Source organism: Juglans regia, chromosome 1, assembly GCF_001411555.2.
Source record: "Juglans regia cultivar Chandler chromosome 1, Walnut 2.0, whole genome shotgun sequence".
Lineage (NCBI taxonomy): Eukaryota > Viridiplantae > Streptophyta > Magnoliopsida > Fagales > Juglandaceae > Juglans > Juglans regia.
This window is the reverse complement of record NC_049901.1, coordinates 8016345-8044212: the sequence shown is the minus strand read 5'-3', so window position 1 is coordinate 8044212 and position 27868 is coordinate 8016345. Positions and strand designations below refer to the sequence as shown.

Genomic DNA, 27868 nt, shown 5'->3' with positions numbered 1-27868 from the left:
CCAAAAGTAGCACGCTTTTTGTTTGAGAAAATGTTCAGTCAGCCGTAATACGAGGCAATCTGGTTTTTCTAGTTGGGTTTTTTCATGTGATCCATATAACTTCCAAGACAGCAGTACTCGTACTCAGCCCCGCGTTCCTAATGGGATTCGATCTTAACTCAAAAGGTAACAAAGAAAAGGAAGACGACTGTCACACCAAGGCAGGCCTTTTCTCTTTCCACAGACTAATTTGGAAAACTGAAATATCCTCATGAATTGAATTCCTGGCATCAAATTTTTACAATAAGAAAATAATGATATATCACTAAGGCATTAATTACAAACCACTTTCCATGTCTTAATATAGAATGTATTTCCACCGTCTTGGCGTGTATGAACCTCCGATTAAATCATCGGGAATTTCGGAATCATATACCAATATGTTAATCAATTAACATTTTACTACTCGTGGTTTGTATTGTCGCCTTTGTTCTGTCCACGCCAAGGCTTTTTCCACGCTTCTTCATTTCTTGGGACTTGATGAACTCATCAATTCTTGCCTTCAATTCATTGTTTGGAATCAGCATGTCCGCAGTAAGATGGGAACGGTTGAAAGGGTCCGTCTGCATATCAGATACAATATATCAGAACTATTATTATTATTATATCATTATTGCTCTTTTAATCAGGTATATATTATTATCACTATTGCTATCATTATTATTTTACGTGAGATGGAAAATTAAAAATAATAAAGCAAGTGCAGACGTACATTATCACTAAGCAGATGCCTCTGAATGACAGGTCGGTCTACGGTGATCCTTGAAGAAGGCAATATAACTGGATCCTTCATTAAAGTGTACTGCAACACAGAGAGAGAGAGAGAGAGAGGTCAGCGAGGAAAGAGGGGGGGATGGGGATAAGCATAACCAGATAATTTACCACAATAAATCAATGGGGAAGCAAACCCCTTGGCATACCCCCAGGGGGACACGAGTAAATAATGAGGTGGGGGGCCTTGGATTCATAAAAATGTCTAGTGCAATTGCAGATAATTCACATGTTCAACACCGAATGGGCCCTGATGATGTTATCAGTGCTCTTCATTGTAAATTGGCTTGTAGATTTCTATCTTCTAATTCCCTCTGGGCAAACCTCCTTTCCCAAAACCACATGAATAATGTTCACTCTTTGGGTCTCATTAAGGCTAAATCTTTCCACTCTTAACTCTTGGAAGATTGTTTGCAACTATCTGCCTATTATTCATCACAAAAGCCAATGAAAAATTAGGGAAGGCGCCCTGAATTTTTGGCATGATAACTGGGCAGGGAAAGGTTCGTTGGCCCAAAAAGGTTTCAATATCTCTAACCCTAACCTTCTTCTCAAAGACGTGTGCTCTTCCACAGGTTGGAACATTGAAAAGGTTATGTCCCTTGGTGACCATGCTCTCCCTCAAGAGGTCTGTATTTACCCGGTGAGACTTCAGTTAGGCCTTGATTCGAGGGTTTGGAAACACACCAATGAAGGCAATTTTAGTTCTTCCAAATCTGCTTGGAACCTTTTTGGGGATCACTACCCCTCTTTCCCATTTGCTCCTTATGTGTGGAATACTATTCTCCCCATCAAGGTTTCTGTTTTCGTTTGGAAATTATGGCATAATGGCATTCCTTAGGATGATCGGACCCAACATTGTTGTATCTTTTTGGCTTCCAAATATTCTTGTTGCTCTGAGGGCCTTTTAGAGACCGCTAACCATGTCTTTGCAGACTCAGTCCTCTCCAAACGGGCCTGGCACCATTTTTCCTCTATTTTTTGTTTCAATTTCACCACCCTTGGTAATTGGAGGAATCAAGACACTCAGTGGTGGCTTGCCTCTAGAGGTTCGGACCAATTTCAAATTGTTGCTAGCCTTCTTCAGTCTCTCATTCTTTGGGAGATTTGGATTGCAAGGAACAAAGCTAGATTCAAGGACATTCTCACCAACTCTGATTCCATCATTTATAAGATCTTCAATTGGCTTAGGAATCTCAACAACCTCCTAAAGCCTCGTTCTCTCCTCAACTCAAATGCTTCCACCCTTGAGTCTCTTCACATTTCTTAAATCACCATATGTGCTAAGAGGCCAATCTTGGTGAAATGGATTCCTCCTCCTTTTGGGACCTCAAATTAAATATTGATGGCGCTTCCAAAGGCAACACTAGTCTTCCTGGCTGTGGTGGTATCCTTAGCTCCTCTAATTGCTCCATTATTGCTGGTTTTTCTTGTTTCTTGGGCTTTGGTACTAATACTCTTGCAGGATTATCAGCTCTGAAATTTGGTCTTACTACGTCTTATCAGTAAAGTATTTTTGAACTCATTGTTGAATCGGATTCTCTCCTTGTTGTAAATTTAATCCCAACCCCCCTGGCAATATTTTGATATTTAAGATGATATTTTATAGTTCAAGCAACATTTTCCTTTTAATCTCAAACATGTTTACAGAGAGGGCAATACTTTAGCAGATAGTCTCGCCTCATTTGGAGCCCTGGGCAACACGGTAAGTTTCTCTTCTCTAGTTCAATTGCCTAAGCATATGCTTGGTTTGTATGCTCTGGATCGTGCAGGTGCTCCTAGCTTTCAGCATTGACTCTAGTTCTTTATTCTTTTATGGACTCTTTGTAATCTTCTTTTATTAATTTTCTCATTTCATTTTCTCTAGGAGCTTGGTTTTGGGATTTTATTTCATGCTCCCTTTGTATATGGTATTCCTCCGCCATAAGTGACGGTTATCAATAAAATTGGAATACCAATCTCTTCCTTTGAAAAAAAAAAAAAAAACACCGACTGGCAGCAATTTAAATGCAAAAATAAAAGTGAACATACTTGAATTGGGTCAAGGAATTCATCTGGTATCTCTCCAAGAGCAGCTTCAGTGTCCATTGCCTCAGATGCTGCAACTTTGGCCTTAGCACCTAGCTGAACAAACTCCTGTATTACCCTCCCATTTTCCCCAATTCTTCGAAGAACATCTGCTGCAGCGCTAAATAACTGGCACAAGCTCCAATTGGAAAATTAAGTTAGGCCAACCACATGTTTCAGGGAGAACCAAAACATTATCTTACTAAGTATAAACAATAGTTGTCAAATAAGCGAACCTAACGAACTCTTTGCCTCAGCTAAATTACCTGCTCATTGTATGAACGACCATCTTTTGATATGGCAGCTGGGAAAATATTTTCTGTATCACCCCTTGCTAAATGGACATATATGTAGACAATCTTAAAAAAATAAACATTTAAAGTCAGCAATACCGTTTTGCCAGTATGTAAAAGCTTTTATTAATTAAAAAAGAAGTTATCGTAGTGGAATGATCAATAAAACAATGTCATTCCCAGGCAGCCCGTATATAACTTTTTCATTGCACTAAGAAACCTAAATAACCAGAGTCAGACCTAGTTCAGTGATATTGGTATTAGAAATATAAATCCACCGAGGATTTTTTTATCGGTATTAAAACTATAAATCCACTGAGGATACCCTGATTATATGGCTTGAAATCATATATCGCTCACCAAAAAATATAATCCATTTAACAAGAAGCAAATGTTAAATCTACTTGATACCAACCTGCTTCAGCAACTGTTTTGGACGAAATTCATATTTCTCAGGGTCTTTCAGAGTAAGAGATTTTCTTTGGGGGCCCACAAGTTGTAACAAAAAGTAATTGAGCATGCTGGCCACTCTCTCAACCTGAAGATAAAGAAGGGGTGCAGGGGTGGATGGGCAATCAGCAACTGTTATAACAAATAAGAACATAAAACTTGTCGAGAAAAGAAATTTTAGCAACTGAAACTGAGGTAACATGCATAGGTGAGGAAAACAATGAAAATATGTTACCATCTCAGGAAGTAGGAAAGGCGCTGTAATCTGCTCTGAAGTAAATGCCAGCATACTAACATCCTCGTTTGCCAATTTCATATTGATCTGGATAATCTACACACGCAGTAACATACATTTTATAAGGTGCTCCGGAACAGAGTACATCGTGCGCATGTACATAAGTATATTATCAGAAAGAAAAAAGTCAAACTAACATTCTCTTGGGAGTGGAATAGTCGGGTTCTCTCCTGCCTCTCTTGAGCTGGTCTCTGCTCCCATTCGGTGGTATTTGACATCTCAGCTTCCAACTCTTTGAGTTCAAGAATTTTGTTAAGACTTTCATCAAGGAGATAAATGCTATCATTGATCAGGAAGTTTAAGAAAGTCAGATAGACACCCTTTTCCTCCTCCTTGGCAATCTGAAAATGTGACAAATTCAAAGCAGTTAAACATAGCAACAACGATGAAAACGCTGGGAGACTACCTGTCTCCAAGCATTACGATGACTAGGGACCTGCCACAGGTACTCGAGAAGTTCGGCAATATTATGACGGATGTTAAACTTGTCAAAGAACTGCACAGGATGAAAAACAAACAAGCCTATCAACAATGAGCTTCTGAAACTCATCAACGCTGAAAAATAAATGAGAACCCAAACGCTTGAGAGAACCAAGCTTTGACAATGATTTTGATTGAGTTGGTTGCAACAGCAATACAACAACATGCTTTCAGAATTTATTCAAAAAGCAGGAAAAACAGACCACTAGACTGAACCCAATTGTCTGCATTGCAAGCAAAGCAATCTATATTCCAGAGCCAAGCAAGTACAGGATCATCAGCCAAGAACTAATGTCATGAAAGATATTTGAAATTATAATGGACCAGATCAGTCAATAATACTGAGCTCCTCTAATTAAACAGACCTGAGATAACAGTATAAAACTTATTGTATCATCGAACTTGAACTAAAACCTAAGGCGCTCAAAGAGATCAATCTATACATTCAGATCCATTCTCCCAGAACACAAGAGTGAGCAAAGAGTCTTAGCCATTGGTGACCAGCTGGATTTGCAACACACAACTCCCTTAGCTTTCTAATGATGCATTTTCATCAATATCCCCTTCTTGGCCAGATAAGTCGCGTTCAGAGCCCAAATACCAATTAATCCTTAATAAGATTAGGTGAGCTTTGCATCCAATGTATCCTTCAGGTTGACCCTTGCAAGGGCAGATTTGACTCTGCACCAAATACCTACATCCGTTTTCCCAAGCATATTTTTCATCTCTTTTTTTTGGGTTGAGAGAGAGAGAGAGAGAGAGAGTTGAAGAGCCATGAGAGACTCCAGTACATTGTGTCTAAAGGAATGTGTGAAAAACTCATTGAGGAAACAATCTTTTTTTTTTTTTTTGAGGAATAACTCTTAAGAAGCAAATCACCATGATTATAGAACTGTATAATCAACTGAGTCTTGAAAGAGAAGTAAGATATCTTTGTTGCATTTTTTTTTTTTTTAATGTCGGGGAACCTCTCCAAGGCAGGGCCCTTCGGACCCACCCCTGCAGAGTAAACCCTGGTCCCGTGCACCGCACCCTCGGAAGTTTCCCTGCACGGAACTAGTTAAATCGCTGACTTTTCACCAGAGGGTGTGGTCCCAAAGGATTGTTTGCACCCATAAGGTGTTGAACCTTGGACCTTGAAGAGAGTGATACCCCAAGACCAAAGCCTTCACCACTTGGGCCAAAGTTGCAAAAATTTGATAGGGTATAATGATTTCACCATGCGAACAGTTTTACATAAATTTGCCTGCAATTCCACCTTTTCACCCTCTCAAAGCAATTATCAAGAACAGTTGCAAGCAAATAAAATAAAGCATATTTCCTGCGTGCATCTAAAAAAGTATGCTGTCACAAAACTAAGTGACTAGTCTAGGCCACCATGATTGGCTCAAACTTCAACTACCTCTACACCCTTTAAAAAGGTCTGTAATCGATTACCTGATTGTGAGCACCAGTGAACTCAATGTCGACATAAAGTTTCAGAAGATTTCTCACAAGATACTCGAGAGACAGTTGGTGCCCTTCAAACAGAGTAGCAGTAACAGAAGGGCCACTACACAAGCAATAGAAAAAAAATGAGCTAAGCTAGGAAAGTTTTAGGGGCACTCAATAATCTCTCTTTCGATTAAAAATTTCTCTAAAAAAAGAAAAAGAAAAAAGGAAGATGAAAAATCACCTTCCACGGGGCATCCAGCAGTTCAGCACTTCAACCATCTTTGCCTTAAGATAAGGGTTTCTAATAAATTCCGGACTTGCCATGAACATGATAATAAAGTTCATGAAGTCATCCTGCCAAGCCAAAAAAAATTACATTTTACCACAGATTGGAAGATGATATGCAGAGAGCAAAAGGAATAGATTGTGAATAAAACTATGCAACAAAAAGTCTACCAGCAAGACCCCGTCCAAAGCTTTTGGAATCCGTGAAGCAAATATAAGCAACTCCATTGCATCTTCCACAAAATGCTCTGGCATAGCTGCAAATTCCATTGGGCATGTGGATGGCAGAGGCATCTTAAATCCACCAACAAGGCTAACCAACCAAACCACCATTAACCGGTAGAAAGAAAGAGCATTCTGAATAAGTGCTCCATCCTAAGAAGAAAAAAAACAAGAGCTTCATATAGTTTAACACATTAAATTCATATTACAAACGCCCTTCAAAATCTTGGAGCCAAAGGAAAAGGGAAAAAAGAAATAATATTAGAACGATCCCATTTGAGGCAGGTACTTTACAGGAGGAAAACTGTGAAACAGAGACATTATCTGATACTTCAATGTATGATAAAAAATGCAGTCTGTGACAAGTCCACACTTCATATGTACAAGACATAATCTTTATACTTTTGATCCTTTTCCCAAGGTAACAAAATACTTTAATGGAGGAATGGAAGAAAAACAGGAAACAAAGATTAAAAAGAAAGCTGACCCGAAAGTACCAAACCCTGGCCTGACTACTATGAAAATTAGGCTCAATTGATTCTTTGGTGTTCTGACCTGACATGGATGCTAAAAAATTCCATAGTCCGACCCAAAGCTAACCCAAAGTGTTTTTTAATAACAAATTTCCAAAAAGACACCGTTTTATTGTTCTGAAAACAAAAATTGACAAACAATTAATTTGTTCCGATTTGACTCCCTTCTGACTTGACCCGTTAAACAATTCTGACACTAACTCAGGTCGGGTCAGAATGACAGGCATGGTGAAACTGAAACATGACATACAATGACTATAATCTATCAAGAACAGGTATTATATTTATATGTATATATAAGTAGTGAAGGGTTTTATTGTTGAAACATTTTTTTGATAAGTAAAAGTAAAACTTTATTAATAGAAAAAGGCATAGCCCAAGTACATAGGAAGTATACATAGAATACACCTAATAACCACTATGTACTAATGATGGCTACAAGCAAATTATTGATGAAACATAATAGGCATAGCCCATGTTCTTGATCAACTAGTCATTGTATGACAGCCACACAATTTCGTTGGGTCGGAATGACAGGCCTATTGGCTCGGAATGAGAGGCCTACTGAACCTGAAACACAGAGGCTCCTAAGTTTGAAGTGTTGGCCCAGAATGATCATTCAAAGATGTACAATGACTATATGGACGACAATGACTAGAAGATACATTGAGCACCCAACCAATTAGCCTGCTAGAAAGTGACCTTCCACCATATAATAGATTCAAACCTTTGCCCTCTGTGATCCCCCATAATATAAGTCAAATCAACTTCAAGGAGCAGTAGGACGTCAAAATCATTAGTAGTGCCAGTCTGTCCCCATGCAAGTGCATAGGGGGGAGAGAGATAGAGATATATACAAATTATATAGAGAGAGAGAGAGAGAGCTGACATACCCTCAACATCTGAGCTTCATAACAAAGCTTCTCCTGTGAATTCAACTCTATTTCTTTCTCAAGGCGAGATACTTCCAGCTTCAACGCTGGTGTAGAAGCATGCCCTTGCATGGATTTAAGAGTAGAGAGAGCATCTTCACACCTTTGAATGTCCTAGAATAAATCCACTCGAGAATAATTACAATTTTGTAATGGAATTTGAAAAATGGGCATTTATAAAGGATGCATTATTACCTGAACTAAATGTTTAAAGTCAGAGAATGCTTTTAATAAACCCAAGTGGAGCACCCTTGCAGTCATAAAGAAGCACTCGCAAATAAATGGATATTTAGTTTTATCACCAGTTGATGCCAGCTTTGCATTAGAGGATCCACTGGCAGTGCTGCCAGAACTGGTGGCGTCTTGAGATTGTAGCAACCGATTTTCAACTTCAGTATCTTGTCTAGAGCCATCAGTTTTACCCAAATTGTTTTTCTTAAGCCATTCAGCAACTTCTTCTGATGATGCATGGAGAGCAGTCAACGCTCTAGTACAAAATCATCATGAATAACCAGGAGAAGAGAATAAATATCCATATAAACTTATAGAAGAAAATCAATGTCCATAAAACATAAAGCTCTCACCTTAAATCCAATCTGTTACTGTTAAATACATATTTGGGATCAATCTTATCCCTTTTTGTTAAGTTCACGTCTAAAAAAGGCTCACACAGGCGAAGCATGACAGCACTGAGACTGACAAACATGCCTGAGCTTGCACAAGATAGAGGATCAACCTATAACAAAGGTAAGAACAATGTCATGTAAATTAGGAAAAGAAAAAGTGAAAATATTGCCTTTAAGTATTCTTTCCAAAGAAAAGCAGGGAGAAATATATCAGTTCAGAAATATACTACAGCAGCAACTTGAGCAATCTACAAGAAATGGCAAAATACCTGGATATGAGCCCTCGACGAGTTTGTATTGATCACCTCTGCAAGATACTCAAGAACATTTTCACGGGTGTCCATATTTTTAAGGAGTGAGAGAAGAACTTCTGCTAGACCATCATATAAGTTGTTCATGACTGTTTTGATTGTGGTAAATGATGATGATAAATCAGCTTGTCGGTGAGTTGATGCTTCTGAAAAGCATTGCAGCCTGGTGTTTTAGAGAGAGTAATAACAATCTTAGACATCACAACCAAAAGTAGTCCATAGCTATAGGTTCACATGTTCAATAGGCATAAAATCCAGTAACAATGAAGATGTTAGGGGTGCCACCCGCACCCCTAGGGGCGGGGGTGGCCCCTTCCGGGTGGGGTTTGCCAACCGGAATCCGCCCCTCCACACAGTGGGTGGGCCTCCCATCCGGGCGGGTGCCAGGGCTGGACCCCTAGTCCGTCCGGCCCCCCGTCCACTACCCACTGTAGACATGTACCAGGAAAAAGAAAAGAAGAAGAAGAAGAAGATTCACAACAAAATACAAATCCACAACAAAATCCACAAAAAATCTTCAACAGAATATACAACAAATTGGAAACAACAAAAAAAAGAATTCTTCTCAAACTAGTAAACAAAAAATTGGAGAGAGAGAGAGAGCGAGAGAGGGTCTGAGAGAAGAAGAAGAGGAGGAAACGCCAAGGAGGAAGAGGAGGAGGACAAGAAAAAGAGGACGGCGGATGCAGCGCCTTGGCGACACGGAGAAAGGGTCTAAGAGAAGAAGACAACAAAGAGAAGAAAGAGAGAGGGGGAAGAGAGACTGTCGAGGGGAGGGGGGCTAGGTTTACTTAAACCTGACCCTAAAACGATGCAGTTTCATCGTTTATTTTATATATAATTATATATATTGGCCTGGGCTCAAGCCCTGGGTCCAGGGTGCAGTGGGGGGTGGGCAGGCCCAGACCAATGGTACGGTTCTGATTTGCCTATGGCAGTGTCTTTGGAGGAAGAGGAACTAGAGAATTTTGAAGATCATAAGTGGTCAATGGATGAGCTTAGAACTTTCTTTTTTAACACTTTGTTCCATTGGTAGATTGTAATTGATTTTATGGCATGAATATTCATAAATTTCTTGTATCAATAGATCATCGTGCATAGGTGTTGCTCGTGTATATGTCCCGTATACTTGGGCTCTTTCCCATTCTTATGATCAATAAAATCTTGTTTACCGATAAAAAAAAAAATCTAACAACCATGACAGAACGTAGGGGAAAAAAACAGTGGAATTGAGCATAGGGTTTCAAACAAAGCAAATCATCCAAAGAATCAGTAAAAAATCATGAAACAAGAAGCAAAGCCAAACTCCTCACAGCCAATCTTAACCGTAAAAAACTCTATAATTCAATTGCATCCAAGTGGGCCTTATCCTTTCAGTTTTCCTTCTTCCAAACATTTGAAATCTAAGAGAGAATATAACTTCCTCGCTGAAGGCCAGAAAAAGATCTGGAGGTACAAAACCAAGAAAAAGAAAAGGCCCACGAAAACTAAAAGAGATTGGGTGTCTTTTTAAATTCACAGTGACATATGCACAACAATTCAGTAATTTCATAACCTAGCTTTAAGATGGTATATAGCCAACATCTTGTTCTGATAAACGGATCATTCAATCAATCAAAATAGAAGTTACAATAAAACCAATTTTAATACATCAAAGAGTCAATCCCCTGATATCATCAGTCACTGTTTGACTTAAGGAATCTTTCCCAATATTGATAACACCCAACAATGTACTATAATTGCTATAACATTGAGACCCCCATTAGCTTTATAATTAATATGATCAGCCTAACTGCAGCCCCTAATGCTGTCTACATAAGCTAAAGAAGATGCAACCCATAACATTTTATATCCAGTCATCATTTTAGAGCTTCCACCCAGAATATCATGCATATATTCAAATGGATGAAAAATATCCCATTCTTAAGTTATTTCACCTCCCCTGACCAACCCACAGCCAAGCTGCCGTTTACTGAAATCACTAAAAAGCTGAACAGATTGGGAGGTTGAAGAAGTGTGATAAACGTGGCACAATATTAGGCATCCATATTTTCTTAATTAAGTAATTTTTTAAGACGAACGAATTGAATACAGGATCCAGCTTCCTAATATACCAGAAACACGTAACAAGCACTACCCATATACTATTAATTCAGAAACTGAAGAAGCGAGGGAAGTGCTGGAAACAAGTAAAAGTGACTCCTCTACTACCGTTTGTGCCCTGAAAAAATAAAACCCCACAATTTAAGCAAACCAAACACATGCATTATGTTCGGATGGAAGAGAATTTCTGTTTTATACAAATATTAAACAATAAGAAATAAAATATTCTACATTTTGATTGTTCTATCTTGTTACGATCCCACACCGACTAAGTATGGGATTGATTAATGGTTTATAAGCCCCTAGGCACCATTCCCTTATAAGCTAGTTTTCAAGGGTCAGTTCTACCTAGTGGGTTCATAACAAATGGTATCAGAGCCACCCCACATCTAAGGCCATGTTGCGACGGTTGCAATCGTGCGGCACAGGGGGTGATGCCACCATGGCAGTGTTCGCCAGGAGCTAGGAAAAGACCTAGCGCACAGCCAGCCTGTGTGAGCGCGGGGACCGCCGTGGACGTCGGTTGCGGAGCGTGGTGGTTGCTACAATCCCACATCGACTAAGTATGAGATTGGTTGATAGTTTATAAGCCCCTAGGCACCCTTCCCTTATAAGCTAGTTTTCAAGAGTCAGTTCTACCTAGTGGGTTCATAACATATCTCTTCCCACATTTCCTAGCCACTACACAATACCAAATCAAAACCACGATAACAATAAAAATTGCAACCTAGGATAGCACAAGCACCAGACTTGAAAACTAAACCAATAAACGCATAACTCCACCACTTACCCCACATCAGGCTGGCTCTTGAAAATGGCATGATCGGGCAGAGCGCTAACATGAAAAAAGGGGCCCAATATGCTCGTCATCTCAATAACCCGGCCGTTCAAATAAACGCCTTTTGGAATCCACCACGGGTGATTCACTAATGATTTGGCGCCAACCGGGAAGCTAACCAAATACAGCAAAGCCCTTAAAGGCTGCTGAAAGTTCCCCAGCGCTGAAACCTTAATAACACTGCCCCTCAAGTCCTCATACAACCCCTTCAATATCGAGTCCAAGCTATCGAAGTCCGAGTCCCTAAAGAACTCTTCCAAGAAACCAGGGGGGCATTGAGTGCCACCAGCACTACTACCTCCGAACCCGTCCACCGAGCTCCCAACCTCAGAGAAAATCAGCGGCAACAAAGGTGATTTACTCGAACGTGACTTCTCATTCGAATTCAGCGGATTCGGGAACAACTCAGGGTTCCCCAAGTGAATCCTACAATACGAGACCGACAATTTCTTGGCTTGCTTCACCACCGACTCCATCTCGGACTTAACACCCTTGTCCTTCATGGAAGCGATCTTCTTTCCCTCGTCGAAGGCGCGGCGATAGCAGCCGACCAGGTACTGGAAGGGCTGTTCTGCCGAGGAAAAATTCCCGGAGAGCCGATCGATCAGGACCCGCTCCATCAAATCCCTAGAAAGCCTCAATTCCTTGCCCTCGCTCAGAACCTCGGCCGCGGTCATCTCCAAGTACACGATTCGGGAATCGGATGATAACTCCACGGTATCGGTCAGAGACACGAGGAAGACTTTCCGGAGGATTATGTCCTCGATTTCCTCCAGAGACCTCTTTTGAGGTTTTGGGGCGGCCATAGAGGGCAAAGGTTCTTTCCTTCTCAGTTAAACGGTCCTAAAAACACAGATTTTCCCAGCAAAGCAAAAAAAAGAAACCGCAAACCCGATTTTTTAAGGAATTCTTTTAAGACTTCCCCGGGAAACAGAGAGATGAATGAGTGAATTAGAAAGTGAAATCGGAGTACAGCAGGAAAAGTCGCGGTGTAGAGAGTCTAGAGACACTGTAATCGGGAGGGTACGAGTAGACAGAGTTTAGAGGTTTGGCCCTTTTATATGGGAAACTCGCTCTGCATCACGAAGAAAGACCCGGTCAGACTCTCAAATATTTGGGAAACAAAAAAAGGTTATAATAAATTACGCAATTTATCTCTTCTGTATAGCAAAAATTAATACGTACTTTTCATCATCTCAATTTGTATTATTTTTTTATTATTTTATAATATAATATTAAATAATTAGAGATTATTTATTATATTTTATTTATAAATTTATCATTTATCACATTTCATGAAAAAATGATAAAATAAATAATGAATAGATTTACTAAAATAAATAAATCTTGATAATCTTCAATTAGTTAAAAAATAATAATAATCGAGAATATCTACCTAAAGTATCTTTCTTGCACAGTTTTGAATAATAATACCCTCAATACTATTTTAAAGGACATATAAGATACGGGAGATGGAGTCCCAAATCCCATACTATCCTTGGTAAATGAAAAATACCCACCAAAGAGTCATCGCCCAACCCAAAACATGCATATTGTACTTGGATTGAGCCTCTCCTGGTATTTAAGTTTCAATAGAGGTAGAAAATTCACATATATTCATTTAAGAATAATTATTATCATCAGTTACAATTTATTATCTTACATTCTATATCTTATAAAAAAAAAAAAATATTAGATATAGAGTGTGAAGGTAAATAATGACTGATGTATAGTAAAACATTTTATTTAAATAATTCTCTTTCTTTTCTTTTCTTTTTTTACTATATATTGCATGTATATTATTACTCTTCAAAACATTTAACTAGATGAGAGGTTTAATTTTATTAGAAAAAGGTTATGTAGAATGCATAAAACATAAATAATAATAATAAATAAATAAAAATAAAATATTATTTTGGTTTCTATCTAGCGTTGGTTTATGACTAGAAAGTCACTTTATTTTCAAATGCAAAATTTATGGAGGCAAAATAGGACAAATTTCTTTTAAAAAAACAAATTGATATCCAAATATGACAATTTAATTTGGAAATATGGATACGACTCGTGGATTATATCATTTAATGTCAACAGTGTGATGATTATGGATTATACATATCTCAAATAAACTTTCAATATTTTTTCTCGATTTTTTTATTTGGACCATTCAATTTAAAATCAATAGATAAATAGAGAAGATCCATCTGGCCAAAAGGACCCCAAGACGGTGCCCTTCACGATTGATAAAAGGAAATTCACTTTGCAATGCATATTTTGGATAAATCTTTTTTTTTTTTTACAAGTATATTTTGGATAAATCTACCAAAAGAATGTTGCTCTCAATACCAAATTACAAATAAATAAAAATAAAAATAAAAAATCCTCCTATTAGGCTATTCACACTGCTTCCCGCCAATGAAAAAAAAAAATTAGACGGCAAGACAGCCAGATGAATATGGCGGTATACAGTACTACTGTTGTAAGACTGGAGGGATTTATCCATTCTGGGAGAAGATTTTACAGGTATAATATGTGTATAAATTTAAAATTGTAAAGTGACCCAATCATGTGATTCTCTAAATACAGAACCACTGTAAAAAAAAAAAAAAAAAGATTTCACCACTAGTTATCACTTTCAACATCATCCCCCCCAGATGCTGCAGTCCATGATGACTGCTTTGCATTAGCAGGACCAAATAGCAACTCCAAGCAGAAATTAGGGCCACATATTGATCTTCCCTTTTTCCCAACTTTATCCAACTCCCTCACAGTGAGCTGCAATGTTTCACAAATTGTAACTCAACTGAACAACTAATTACAAACAAATTCATTAATTAACGTTGAATATACTAAAAATATCACACTGTTCTTTATTTATAGTCTCTTGTTTTATAACCATTACTGTATATTCTATCAATTCAATGTTGTTCTGTTGCTCGGAGTATTTCTCAAACTAGTCGGCCCATTACCATGAATATTCCTAACATCCTAACTAGTTCTGATCCAACCTACACGAGCATTTAGTGAAAGTGTGAAACTGACTCGATGCTATATTTCTAAGGACTCCCCCCAAAGCGACTATAAGCCCGGTGGAGAACCAGAAAAGTACCTGTATCAAGCTGTTCCTAATAAAAGCTGTATTGAAGCAACAATAGAAGAGACGCCCTCCAAACATTTTTTGGTAGAATATAATGCGCACATCTCCAGTAACCTGTCCAATAAAAAATGGTCAATTACCTAGTCTTGGGTATGGAACTAGTGGACAATGATAAAACCTTACCCACACGCATTATGTCAAGGCCATGTTTAGATGTAAGATGAGATGAAGAGATTTGTGAATAGTTATATAAGATGAGATTTGCTTTTGAGATGTTTGATGAATAGTAAAAAATAAAAAATAATTTAAATTTATTAAAAAAAAAAACAAAACAAACAGCAATCTGGTGGCAGACATGGCTGCCACTGTCTGGCCACCACAGGTGATCCAACTCGGGCGGCCCACGGCGGCCACAATCTATTGCAGCTACCAGCAGTCTGATCTGGACCACCAGTGACCACCACGGGGTGGCTTCCCCTTCTTTTTTTAAATAGTTTTGTTAAAATATTATTTTTAAAAATTATATTTTGAATTTTTTATATTTATGAAAAATTGAGTAAAATTTGTATGTTTAGGAGTAAAATTATCTTTGACTGAGAAAAATCATTGACTAAGATGAAACCCCCTCCAATCCAAACCTGGCCATGTCATCACAAAACTTCTGGCAATCATGTAAAAAAATGTGTGATATTGTTGCTTTACCATAGTCACAAGCTTTCTGATAAACACTTACTTGTAAAGGTTTATCAAAATAATGATCGAGACAGGTCTTCTGGTAGATTATGGAACTTTCTGTGTCCATTTGGACTACAACATGTTCTTCTTCTGACTGTGGTTTGTCCTCCTTATCGCCGTTGGCAAAAGAGATATAGTATCGAGGACTGTTTGTTCTTTGGTAACCCTTCTTAATTGGTCTGCAACAATTCCGCGTAACTTCCACAGACGGATGATACATCTGGTCGGGTTTCTGAGAACAAGGGTGAGAAAGATCTTGTGAGCAGATAAATAAAAACAGCTAACGAAATAACATTCAGACTGGCTAAAGTTTAGAGGAACTAAATCAAGAATTGTGGTAAGTAAATAAAAAATAACAATAACAATAAAAAATATATAGCAACAACATGCATTTTTCAAGACATGCTAAACAACTTAACCCATCAATAACTAGATAAAAATTTGAGCTCAAGTTATGAGACAGTGAAATAAGAAAGATTCATACGGATATTGTATGTTACTAATCTTGAAAAGCACTTATTAAGATACGAGGTAACAATTAACCAAGAGTGCAAGTAAAATAATATTTCATTCAACATAGTGCAAACACAGAAAATCTCAAGTAAGTTTTAGAGATATCAATATTTCCTTCTGAACGTTAAGAAGTGAATTCTGCAGATGAGAAACAAAATCCATGCCAGATTATAGATTATAAAAGCCTTTCTGTCTATAAGATTTTGACTAAGAAAGAGCTACCTCTTGCAATTCTGAGACCACAAAGAAGATTCTGTCAATGTTAACCATGTCATGTAGTCGGATCCGCCGCAATTCTCTGCTACATGGTTTAGGCAAATTTACACCTGACGGTTCATTATCAATTCCCCTAGGAAAAGAAACTATATTTTCCCAGTATCCCACATAACGGCGTTGGCTAGGTATTGAAACCTGTTCAACATAATGTGCTTGTTTACTAGGTTATGATCAGAAATGGATACATAACATTAAAGAACATTATAAAATACATTACCCTACCAAAAGCTTTTTTTTTGTAAGTAAGAAAACCCTACACAAGAGTAAACAAAAAAAGAGATGAATTGGCAAAAAAATATCTCTACATGGTTGTCTGTTTGCAACTTGGACCTCTCTGATATAACTCGTATCAAAATTCATTTCTTTTTTCTTTTCAATGTTTCTTAGCAGGAGTAGGTTTCGCTCCTACAGCTCGGATGGATCTGTTCACTAAATTCTAAAATGACTTTTAAAAAATGCTTGTGATCTAGATCAACACATTTGTGCTCAGATAGCCTTTGTAAGAAATTTTGTTTTGCTGGTCAACTCGGGGCTGGCAAAACTTTCTCTCTCTTTTTTCCTTAAAAGAATAAATAGTCATATGCTAGAATGGATTTTTTATGATGTATCAACCAACAACCAATTTGTTCTTCTCTCTTGTTTGCATCAGCTTTCAATCACGCTATGGTTTTCTAACTGGTGCAATTGCTGGTTTTCATTGAACATGGCTAACCGGTAATTGAATTTGGCATTTTGGTCACTATTGGTCCTTTCTTGTCCACCTCAACATCTGCATTACATAGATAAACAGAGGAACAGATCTAGGGATTAATTAATTGGAGGGTCCACTTGAAAGAACCCCATATTAGCTCTTTTAATATATGTCAAAACTATGGGGTAAGGAAAGTAAAAGCTACTTCTCAGTGGGGAATATGCGTAAAAAAAGCCAACTTTTATTAAGAATTTACTCCAGAACCACATGCAGATAAACAGAAGAGAATTGACTCCCAATTGACAGTGTGTCAACTTCTGACCGATTTGAAGTAAATGCAAAGCAATACATGATTTAAAACATTATCCATTATACAACCAACTTCCCAAGTATTTTAAACAAAATTAAATCGGTTCAGCACCCGAGCTGCCCTTGAACAACTAGGCCATTTAGTTATTTCCTTTCTATAGCATCCATGTTTTCGTGCTGATCAAACTATTTTCAGAGTTTTTGAATTCACAATGCTTTCCTGCCTAATTCATATCTCCCAAACCACCCTGCTGGCAAACAATTCCAAATTCCAATTTTTCCACCAAACAAGTCAGATTCAGAGAGTGAAAGGGAGTTGATTCTAAAATTATCAAGCAGCTGACAGTGCATTCACTACCATACATTAAAACTTCAGCAGTACATATTGGTCATCTTATACCTACAATAACTTACTCCTTCATTATTGGTGGTCCGTCTGTCTGCATATAACTGAAGAGCCTCATCTGCCGACATGCCAATGTAAACAAGATAGGCGCATACCATTAAGCCTGTTCGGCCTTTGCCTGCCTGCAAAAACTTAGTGGGAACCACCAACACTAAGGCCAAAACAAAACATAGCATATGAACCTATAAACATACAATATTCAGGTTGCTCAAAAGTTAAATACAAATTTTCATATTTTATACTTCCTAATTATTGTGAGATCAATGGACTGTGTTCAGCAGTCATCAGTAAAATTGCACTGATGCAACCATGGGAAACAGAAACATGGGAAACATTTTGTGCTAGGTGTAGAACTGTTCGGATTAATAATCAGTACACTGCGGCAAGGATCTTAAGCTTACTACTGAGTTCATTGAATGTCATGCAGCCCCCTTTTTGTAACTAGAAGAGACCAGTCTTGACATCACTGACCCATATACAAACACAAACCAGTCTGTGTTATGGTCAGCTACATAAGCATATGTTAATATGCATATTCCATGCATAGACCGTTATAATTTGACTCTTATTAAGCTCAAATGGACATAGGGAAAGTGAAAACTAAAACTCGTGGAAGATGACAAATAAATGAACCCTTTGAAAGTTAAATGGCATGTGTGCAATCAATACCATGCAATGTATGACAGCAATATTTTCTGGGTCACTTGATAGCCATGAATGTACACTTTCACAGAAAGTCTTAACCATTTGGAGAGGTGGAACATGGTTGTCATCAAAAGGATATGCGTCCACACGGCCATGAAAATGTGAGGGATCATAAGATTCTTCTATACAGAGATTGTAGATCTGCAAGACCATTAAAGAAAGAAACATTATATATATTACACACACATATATACCCAACCCTATTCGGCCTATCCCGGTAGAGAGATGGAGAAAGAGATGAGATGAGATGAGGCTTTATGATCATTGTAATGCCAAAGGTTTGACAAGTAAACTCTGGGTAGTAAAGTTTTGAGTAACATTGGTAATTGTGGACATCAATAAAATCAGAGGAAAGCATGCCTTCATATGGCTATTACCACTAGGACTAGGACTACCCCAAAATTTAAGTAATGCCCATTTTCCGAGCGAAAAAAGTGACACAAAGTTTACCTATATGCAATATAATGTTTAGACATCATCATATAGTTTATGCTATACAATGAACATGAAATTAATAAAGCAAAATGTGGCAAAATCAAGAAAAGACTGTTGAAGTGATATCGAGGCTATATCCAATTTCATGTTTTATTCAATGACAAAAACAAAGTCACCAAGCCGCAGGATCTAGGACATAGCCCTTCACCTACTAATTAAGAAATGATCACCCTGTATAATAGTTGAAAACCTGGCAGATGCTTTTCTTATGCATTCCTAATGGATCGAATTTAATATCTTTAATTATTATTTTTTTATAGGTCTCTTTAATTATTTATAAGAAAATTGCTGTTCAAAAGCAGGATTAAGGACATAGACATTCATCTACTAGTTTATGAATTATCCCCCCCCCCCCTTATAATAGTTGAAAACATGGCAGATGCTTTTTCTTTTGCATTCCTCATGATCCAGTATTTAACTATCTATAAGGAAAATATTGTTCAAGGAACGAGGCAAATTTCTCTTTTTGTCTGTCAATAAGCCAATAATACAGTTATGTTATACTGAAAAAAATAAAAATAAACTACTCCAATGAATGGTACAGCAACTGGAATATCACGGAATCCAACATAAAGGATGGACAATCATGGCATATAAAGTGATATAGCCGATTATTCAGGGTTGAATGGTGGACCTTATAGTGCCCCTGATGTCTCATGTCAAGCACGGACTGGACCTGCCAGAGAGGATTACGATACACTGCTCGCATTCGTTCTGCAGGGAATGACATTGCCAGAACCTGATCGGTGATATATGACATGTCAAGATCATAACCAGCTACGAGCATACGCCTTCGCTGCTTAGATACCAAGTTACGGACATAAAGACTTTTGCTGAGACAATTAATCAGATGATTATGTAAACTTAGCTCTTCAGCCCTCCTTGGCCCCTGCTTTGAAAGTTTCAATCCCATTTGGCTGAGAGGGCAGGCAATTTATGAATAGGTATGAGACCTGTCAGAAAAATCAAAGAAAAGGTATCCATAAATTATGAGGTCTAAGTCCAAAAGCTTCGATGCATTGGCTTTCCACAATTATCAATCATGTTCTGAAACTGACACATTCCCCTTGTTCGTACTTTTGAGCATTGTTCTTTCATTAACATGAATAGAAACAGAGTGGTAGGAGAAAAATGCTACAATCATCGTACACTCCATGAATGTCTACTGAATGATCTCGTTCAATGCCATATGCCATTCAGCTTTCATTTTATCATTGTGACAGATATGAATACAATGAAGAATCAAAACCGATAGAAGTAGGAGCGTAAAATGCAAATCATTTCACATTTATTATCTATCCAACATATCTCAACCTCAACAAAGCAATTAGTGTCATTGTTATGATCATATAAAAAAATCTTATCATTAGAGTTGAAAAATCATCCAATAACTCTTATTTCAACCCAGCAATATACAGTTCAATATATTATAAATTTAACAATAAGGTTCGGTTCCTGAAAATAAGGTTAAAAAATTATTATTCCGAACAATCTGTCTAAAACAACTTAAAAACTTGGATGTAAACCTTATGGAACAAGAAAATTTGGATGTAAAAATAAAAAAGAAAGTTCTACCTGAGCTGAACATGAAGCTTGTGATTCACTAATATTGAATAACCTCCAATCCAAAAAAAAGAAAGTAATTATGAATATAGAAGGAAAAGAAAAAAGAATTAGAAGCAATTTCTAGGGCACCGAAGAGGAAATAAAAATCAAGATTTAGGGAAACCCTAGAAAGTGCTGGTGGAGAATATGGAAAAAATGTTCGATTGGGGGTGGGCAGTGAGCGAGGGCGGGAGGTGACGATGGTCTCCATTTTTGGGGAGTGAAATTGGATTGTCTGTGCCAAATTTGGAGGGCGTTTTTGCACCATTTTACCTCAGCCCCAAATTTGGAGCAAATCTGGCCGAGAAGTTAGGGTAATGTTTTGGAATTTTGGAACATTTTTTCCATCATATATATTTTGCAATATTCGGAAGGTCTTCACTGTTGGGTTGGCGGGGGAATTTTGGGTCGTCCAGGTAACTGAAATTTTAACGACCTGTTTGGCAGTGGGAATTTTCATACCCTGTCAATGATTGGGTTGGTTTTCAGGTCCTTTTGCGGCTTTGCCGGAGAGACGGAGTACTCTTTATTTTGTTGGAAATACATAATTTATAAAAATACATGGAATTCCATGTATTTGATGGATAATATTTTTGAATATTCATATATTCTTATTTTTCATGTTCATATATATCTTTAATTTATGAATTGTCATTCTATAAATTAATATATTCATTTAAGAATAATTCTATTTACAGTCCCACGAGAGGGACTACGTGCGCATGCCTTACTCGGCTTTTGCACTTGAATGAAAATATTCATTTAAGTGCAAAAGCACATACCAACGAGTGCTCTGGTGCGTGGGAAGTGGGAACCCAGCAACTACCAACATCTCCTAAACTTCATCCCCTTTTCACATCAACTTTCGACTGCCCTAAGCCGTTGTCCCCTTCTCAAATCAAGTTCTGTGTCTTCGTTGCCGTCCCAAGGAATAGGGATCAATTCATATGACATTTTACCAAATATTATATATATTATTTAGTTATTGAATGACAAACAGTGTTGTTGATAACTGATATGAAGTTAGTTAATTTGATTTTTTTTTCAAATTTTTGTTTTCTTCAATTTTTGGAGGAAGCCCAGATCCATTCTCGTAGTTCAATTTTTCAAATATAATTCTGGAGGAAGACTTCGTCTCTCCCATGGCGGAAGCCCAGATCCAGATCCAGATCCATCCTCGTGTTCTTCAATTTTTCGAATATATTTCTTTTTGGAAGAGGTCCAAATCCATCATCATAGTTCAGACATCCATAGCATTGGAGAGCTTCTATTTGAGCTCAAATAGCAGAAATTTATGAGGGAAAAACAGAGGAACAAACTAGATCAAACTAACAAATTTATGTATGGCTTCCAAATTCTTTATGCCAATGGAGGACACGAATCCAGGGACTCCGTCAATGGTAGAGGAGGCCGGCGATGGGCAGTGGACATAGATTCAAGAGATGGAAATTTCCAGATCTTGATTTCACTTCATTTTTACTGTTTTGTCTCTCAAATAGAAGTAGGGACAGTTTAGTCATTCGAATGGAATTCACGTGCGCACGTATGAGGACTGCAAAGGAATCCCACACATGGGACTGCACGTAGCAGCACCCTTCATTTAATATTATGTATCATCTCGTACCTATATACAAAAGGATGTCTTGAGAAGTATTTGTTATAGACACATAACAAGAAAGTTGAGAGAAATAATATTTAGTTCATGAAAAACTAATTTTAGATATTGTGGTCTTTCAATTTTCTTACTACTTTTCTTTAATTTTACAACATATTTCTCATTTTCAATTACAATACTAACTAGCATGACTCATTCTAAATAATTTTCTACTATATTAAAAAATAAATAAAATTTATCTTTTCTATATAAAAATTTATAATTACGCATAAAATTATTCAAAGAAAATAAAAAATAATCTCTCCCTAATTGAAAATATCATTTCTTCTATTATTCTTAAGAGGAAGAAGTGATTTTCTAACTCTCATTTTTTACATTCAACGCGATTGCCATGCTTGACACAAACAAGATTTTTATTGACTCATCATGGGAGCGGCCGACGAACCCAAAAGAAGGTAAAAGAAATAAGAATTATTACAGACACGAATTTATTCTAGATGGTCGTGGGGCCTTATTGACATGAACATTGCAGCATACTGCAGAAGCCTACGCTCACTGCCTTCATTTATAGTGGTGGCAGGAATCACCGGACCCCTCGTCCTCTTCCTGTACCGGCGCCAAGCTAACTGCAGAATAACAGCAGCCCATGTCCGCCAATTTGATGAATAATATCTTGCTGTTCGTTTGAGTCTTTCATTGGCAAATTTGTAGCGGAAATGATCTGTAATATATCTAAGATGTTCAGCATCAAGGCCAAATGCTTCTGTAGGTTCAATGCAAATGAATGTTGCAGATGAGGCAGGAAGCCGGTCGATAAATGGGCGGCGAAGGCAATAGGAGAGGAGCTCATCCCCCAAAAAGCCTCCAGGTTCAAGTATACTCGTTGCTACCATGCCTTTGCTTAGGCTTTGGCTGCGTTTTACACGTCCGCGAACGATGAACATTATCCTTAAAACAGGATCTCCTTCTCTGATTATCTGTCTCGATGTGAATATTAGCCAAGTTAAAACAAACTAGTGGTAGTTTGTCATGAACAATGACAAGATTCTAACTGCAATGATACGCACCTTTTCATCTTTAGAGAATACAAGAGGCTTGACCCGATCACAGATGTTGTCAAGAATGAGATCGTCCAAGTTGTGGAATAGAGGAACCTAACACAATAAGATAAATTACGATTAGTTTAGGCAAGTTTTTCAAACCTTTTCAGGGTCCTTTATTTGCTTGGATAAGGCATAAGGTGTTTATGCCAAAATTAGTATGAAAACGCATTGGTAGATGGCAATTTTGTTTACCTTCTTTATGAGGTCTAGGCAAAGATAGCGCTTGATGTCTCTTCGAAGGCCTTGGGGAAGGTCTTTGATCATTTCCATCTCGTCTTCACCTCCCATGGTGGCCCATCTCTGACGTTCGAAATGGCGAACTCTTGATCTCAAACGTGACGGTAACTGTCTCCGACTCATCCACCATTCCATGTCCCGACATCTCAGTTGCATTTTTCTCTTCTTTGCCATGACAGAATGCAAGAATACCTTGACAGCAGCAACAGGCCAGTCCCCAATGTTAGACTATATATTGATCACTTTTATCTCCAAGATTCATCATGTTCAAGAAATTATGACTATTTTAGCATTGATAACAACTATTTCAATTCATGTACGTACGTACGAACGCACCTGGATATTCCCTATCAACAAAGTGAAAAGCATCAGCCCGCTAAGCACAATGATTATGCTGAAAATCACTTCCAGCCATTGACTTGTAGGCTCAAGATCGTTGCCGAACGTGCTGAAAATGTAAGCATATATAGTTTGAAAATTAAAGCATCTTTAGATGGTCAATCTAAACTAATCTCAAGCGAAATTTTTTAGAAAAAGTGCCAATTCCAGGAGGTGTATGCACCAAACAAATTTTAGAGAAGCTGTTCCACAAACTTCTTCTGAAGAAAAAACAATGATTTGTCTTTCATAAATTTACCTGAGGGTCATCAAGCCCCAAAATATTGGATAAAGGATCTTAACAGCCACAGAATTGCTAGATATGACTGGAAGAGCCCACTGGTAGATCCCATAATTGTAAGGGCCATTAACATCTAAGCACAATGGCTTTCTGACCATCGTTGTCGAGTTACCACCACATGGATTTCCTAGTGTACCTGTCGGCAACAGAAACTGGTAACAAACCTCCTCGGAGCAAGACAAAGAGAGATTGCAGTTGTCACTTCTGTCACACTGCTGTCGGAGGCATGATGCTACACGTTGTATTGCCAGGACATACCAGCATCCTCCAGCAACCTGATGACAGGAAACATTGATCACCCATGTACAAGAACAACTTAGCCTACAAATGGGTGTAAAATGAAAGCCTTAAAGCTCTACACGGAGGTAGATCACAAGTAGTAGGCTTACGTGAGAGGCAATGAAATAGGCAATGAGATTAAGGCCAAAACCCCACCAAATGGTGCCAAAGATGTAGCCTGTGACTTTCTGCATTTTTCTCATCAAATAAATACTGTGGTAGACCTTTGGGAGGAATTGGAACAAGAAAATGAGTAGAAGTATTGTCATTATCACTTTAATCTTCTCCTCTCTTATCAGTTTCGGTACTACTAACCAAAATACAGCCTGCAAAAGGAAGAAAATAAACAGTACGAGTGATCAGAAACAACGTTAGAAAAAACAAAACAAAAACAGAGAAAACAGAGAATTTGTGCAAACTAACTCGCTAGGTACCGCCTGAATAATTCCACCATATCTAATTTATTTTGTTAATTTGCTATCTTCTTTGTATTTGTCAATGAAGCTACGAGCTAGAAAGCTTTGGTGATATTTAATTATAGTACTGATCATATGGTGATCCAATCCATACTCCGCGAGATGAAAAATGGGCATAACAATGCAAAGAAATCCACATCGACTCCGGCCGCGTCGAGGAGCTACTATTTGAAGGAAACGTACTCGGCGTCGCCGCATAGAGCAAAGAGCTATATATGAAGGATAATTGAAGAGCAGGAAGTAAGATCAGGAACAGTAGTGGATCGAGATTCTTTGCTTGGGAGCGAAGAGTGGGGAATCTTATATATATATATATATATATATATATATATCGATAATCGAAGGATGGTGTGAAAACATGCATGTGATCTTGCATTTCATTCACAACCCGTTCCTGAGTACACAAAATTATCCTTCATCACATTTTTATCATTAAATTTTTTATAAATTTTTAAATAAAATATAATAAATAATTCAATTTTTTCAATTTAAAAATAATAATATTATTAAAAAATAATAATATTTTATTTTATTTTCAACTTTCATCAAAACTCATCGTTTCATCTCAACATTATCCAAACCTAACTAAGAAATAAAACATCTGTCACGTCTTATGTTTATATTTGTCCTTGTTATTTTTAAGATATAATTCGGCAATGAACATCGACCTATAAAATAAGTCATTCACTATTAATTATCATTTTATAAATATTTATGCAGATATATTTTAAGTACGTTCATTTTTAAAATTTGAGAAAAAAATTCTGCATATATACGAACAATCTTTTGAAATTTCGTAAAGTTGAATCGTTTTCGGAGTTTACTATCCTATTACAAAACATCACAAAAAAAGAAAAATAATAAATAACAAATAATAATAATAATAATAATAAAAAGCGGAAAATGAAAAGCAGTATAATTATATTCAGCGGCCTTTTTACTGACAGTAACTAAAGTGGTGGGATTTTCTTTCACCGAAGATTCCTTCCTTCAAACACAAAAAGAAAAACAGGGTTTTCTGCGCTGGATGATGTACGGTGTGCAGTATCTCTCTGACACTGACAAGACATTCACGGTTTGGGGTCAGGCTGCTAATGATACTTGGACTTGGACTGGGCGCAGTTAAAAATGTCTGTAAATGTGTGTGAAATTCAAGTTCAAAGGAAGACCAGCGCAACGTGGGGCGCTGATCCTGTTTTTATGTCGTTTGGCGGAAAGGTAACCAAAAAATGGACTAACCTGAGGAACGGGGAGGATGACGAATGCGTCGAACCAGAAGCCCTTTAGGGACCGCACGTAGTGGGATGCGATCGCACGTGCGTCCCACACCAGTTTCCCGCATCCTACCACCAACGACTCTCTCGACACATACGCCAGCCGAAACTGGAGCCAGAGGTGGCATAGATGGACGGCGTCCACGCAAGTTCTGAGCACCGTCACTATCGCTGCCAGCCCGCCGTCCATGTAGAGGCATGGCGCGCCACCCCTCCCGATCGACAGCGCGTAGAAGAACAGCGGGTCCACCGCCAGGGCCATCCCACGCGCCAGCAGGAAAGCTCGGTTCCACCGCTGCACGCGCTTGCTTCGCGGGTCCAACACGCGCCCGAACGGCCCCGACGGAGGGCGCCGTGTCCCTGGTCCCTGCGTCTGTTTCTTGCGGTCAGGGCGGTTCTTGATGGGGACTAGGTAAGAGCCGGCCGAGGCCTCCCACTCGGGTTGGTGGGCGTGGTCGCAGCTGGTGGAGTGGAAGACCGGCACGCCGACTTGGGTGCAAGCGTAACATTCGACGGAGTTGGAGATAGGGTTGTCATCATTAATGCCGTTGCTGTGGTTGCTGGTGTCGCTGTCGATGTTGCGATTTGAGGAATTCTTGGAGATGAATAGCCCAATAAATCTGAGATCACTTTAGACAAACGAAGTCAGAAAATATGAGAAAAAAGATTAATAATTTTTATATAAATGTATAATTAAATTCAGTTCAGTTGAACGCAACCTGAATAATATATTATAGTATAAAAACGAAACAGACTGTATAGTACTGCGTCTTAATGATCAAAGAAGAAGAATGTAACCTTGAGAGGGAGAAGTGGAACTTTGGAAGGGAAGGCATGATAGGAAGATTGAGACCATGGAAGGGAGAGGGAGAGAGAGAGAGAGAGAGAGAGGAGAGGCGTTGGAGACAGAGAAGAGTGCGAGCGTTATTGTGCCTTTGAAGTGAAAAGAGAATTGGTAGCTAGGGTTATGTGTGTGTGAGAGAGAGAGAGAGAGTTTGGAAGGACGTTAATAGAGCAGGGTGTCGGGTAGTAAATGAAGAGGGAGGATAGCGTGCTGGTCCGTAAGGACGAAGAGACAGGGTAGCGATGAAGGAACGTGGTGGTGGTGGTGGGGTTCCTAAATTGTCCGATGAGGCTGGCCCAGTTACTACTTACTACTGACTACTCAAGTCTCAAGGCAAGCTAGAGGTATATGCGCAGTCACGCATGAATAATCATGATGTAGTAGTGTAGGACCAGTACTCCCAAGGTTTTTACTATATTTAATATTAATTTTATGCCCAGACTCCATCAAATTTCTCGATTTGTAGTTACCTGCAGGCCTTTCTTATACTCACTTGTGCTATCAATTTGCTCTATTCCATTTTAACTCCAAATCATGCTCATGCATGCAGTAGTACTCCCTTTCAAACTCAATTAGTTATTACAATTTCTCTGAAAACAAATAAATATTACTCATTTATATTTATAGACAGGACAGGGTTAACCATAATGAAAAACATTATTTGAAAAAAAAAAACAACATTTGACTTGAATAATATATATGAGAAATACTTTAGCTACAAAGAGATTATATAAAAATAAACCTATAAGTTGATATAGTTTGATACAGTACATTAAATTGTAAAGTTATTTTTATTATAAAATAGATCTAACGAATTACATAAAACCACGTCAATCTATAAATTTACTTTTAC

General features: G+C 38.0%; 3 protein-coding genes across 4 annotated transcripts; all 3 read right to left on the bottom strand.

The window, feature by feature from the left end:
- Positions 1-228: 228 nt before the first annotated feature.
- LOC108987398 (probable ubiquitin conjugation factor E4) lies at positions 229-12735 on the bottom strand. The gene is made up of 16 exons (XM_018960303.2): positions 11632-12735; positions 8697-8901; positions 8386-8537; positions 7997-8288; positions 7763-7915; positions 6286-6489; positions 6071-6183; positions 5833-5947; positions 4322-4411; positions 4053-4256; positions 3856-3951; positions 3586-3708; positions 3144-3236; positions 2842-3006; positions 752-841; positions 229-602 (listed from the first exon to the last, which is right to left on the bottom strand). The coding sequence occupies exons 1-16, from the start codon at positions 12483-12485 to the stop codon at positions 423-425; spliced, it is 3129 nt and encodes a 1042-aa protein (XP_018815848.1). The 5' UTR covers positions 12486-12735; the 3' UTR covers positions 229-422.
- A 1266-nt stretch (positions 12736-14001) lies between these two features.
- LOC108987413 (phosphatidylinositol 3,4,5-trisphosphate 3-phosphatase and protein-tyrosine-phosphatase PTEN1) lies at positions 14002-20991 on the bottom strand. The gene is made up of 8 exons (XM_018960324.2): positions 20479-20991; positions 19538-19856; positions 18373-18549; positions 17712-17825; positions 16244-16432; positions 15507-15740; positions 14786-14887; positions 14002-14451 (listed from the first exon to the last, which is right to left on the bottom strand). The coding sequence occupies exons 2-8, from the start codon at positions 19814-19816 to the stop codon at positions 14299-14301; spliced, it is 1248 nt and encodes a 415-aa protein (XP_018815869.1). The 5' UTR covers positions 19817-19856; positions 20479-20991; the 3' UTR covers positions 14002-14298.
- Positions 20992-22429: 1438 nt separating this feature from the next.
- Positions 22430-27247, bottom strand: LOC108987412 (cyclic nucleotide-gated ion channel 2). 2 transcript variants are annotated; one of them, XM_018960321.2, is made up of 8 exons: positions 26970-27247; positions 26137-26800; positions 24532-24747; positions 24101-24417; positions 23800-23911; positions 23419-23655; positions 23191-23277; positions 22430-23100 (listed from the first exon to the last, which is right to left on the bottom strand). In XM_018960321.2, the coding sequence occupies exons 1-8, from the start codon at positions 27005-27007 to the stop codon at positions 22612-22614; spliced, it is 2160 nt and encodes a 719-aa protein (XP_018815866.1). In that variant the 5' UTR covers positions 27008-27247; the 3' UTR covers positions 22430-22611. The 2 variants fall into 2 exon arrangements, with proteins under 2 accessions (XP_018815866.1, XP_018815867.1); XM_018960322.2 differs by having other exon boundaries at positions 26137-26791.
- Between the last annotated feature and the right edge of the window lie 621 nt (positions 27248-27868).

Excerpts from the sequence above, each read along its gene's own strand:
- LOC108987398 (XM_018960303.2), bottom strand. The coding sequence starts at position 12,485 with ATGGCCGCCCCAAAACCTCAAAAGAGGTCTCTGGAGGAAATCGAGGAC. Across the intron at positions 7,916-7,996 it reads ACTTTAAACATTTAGTTCAG|GACATTCAAAGGTGTGAAGA; the intron begins GTAATAATGCAT and ends GATTTATTCTAG. Across the intron at positions 6,184-6,285 it reads CTTTGGACGGGGTCTTGCTG|GATGACTTCATGAACTTTAT; the intron begins GTAGACTTTTTG and ends TTGGCTTGGCAG.
- LOC108987413 (XM_018960324.2), bottom strand. The coding sequence starts at position 19,816 with ATGGGATTGAAACTTTCAAAGCAGGGGCCAAGGAGGGCTGAAGAGCTA. Across the intron at positions 17,826-18,372 it reads TTGCTGTCATACATTGCATG|GCAGGCAAAGGCCGAACAGG; the intron begins GTATTGATTGCA and ends AAGTTTTTGCAG. Across the intron at positions 16,433-17,711 it reads GGACCACCAATAATGAAGGA|GTTTCAATACCTAGCCAACG; the intron begins GTAAGTTATTGT and ends TATGTTGAACAG.
- LOC108987412 (XM_018960321.2), bottom strand. The coding sequence starts at position 27,007 with ATGCCTTCCCTTCCAAAGTTCCACTTCTCCCTCTCAAG. Across the intron at positions 24,418-24,531 it reads CCTATTTCATTGCCTCTCAC|GTTGCTGGAGGATGCTGGTA; the intron begins GTAAGCCTACTA and ends TCCTGTCATCAG. Across the intron at positions 23,101-23,190 it reads TATTCTCTAAAGATGAAAAG|ATAATCAGAGAAGGAGATCC; the intron begins GTGCGTATCATT and ends ACATCGAGACAG.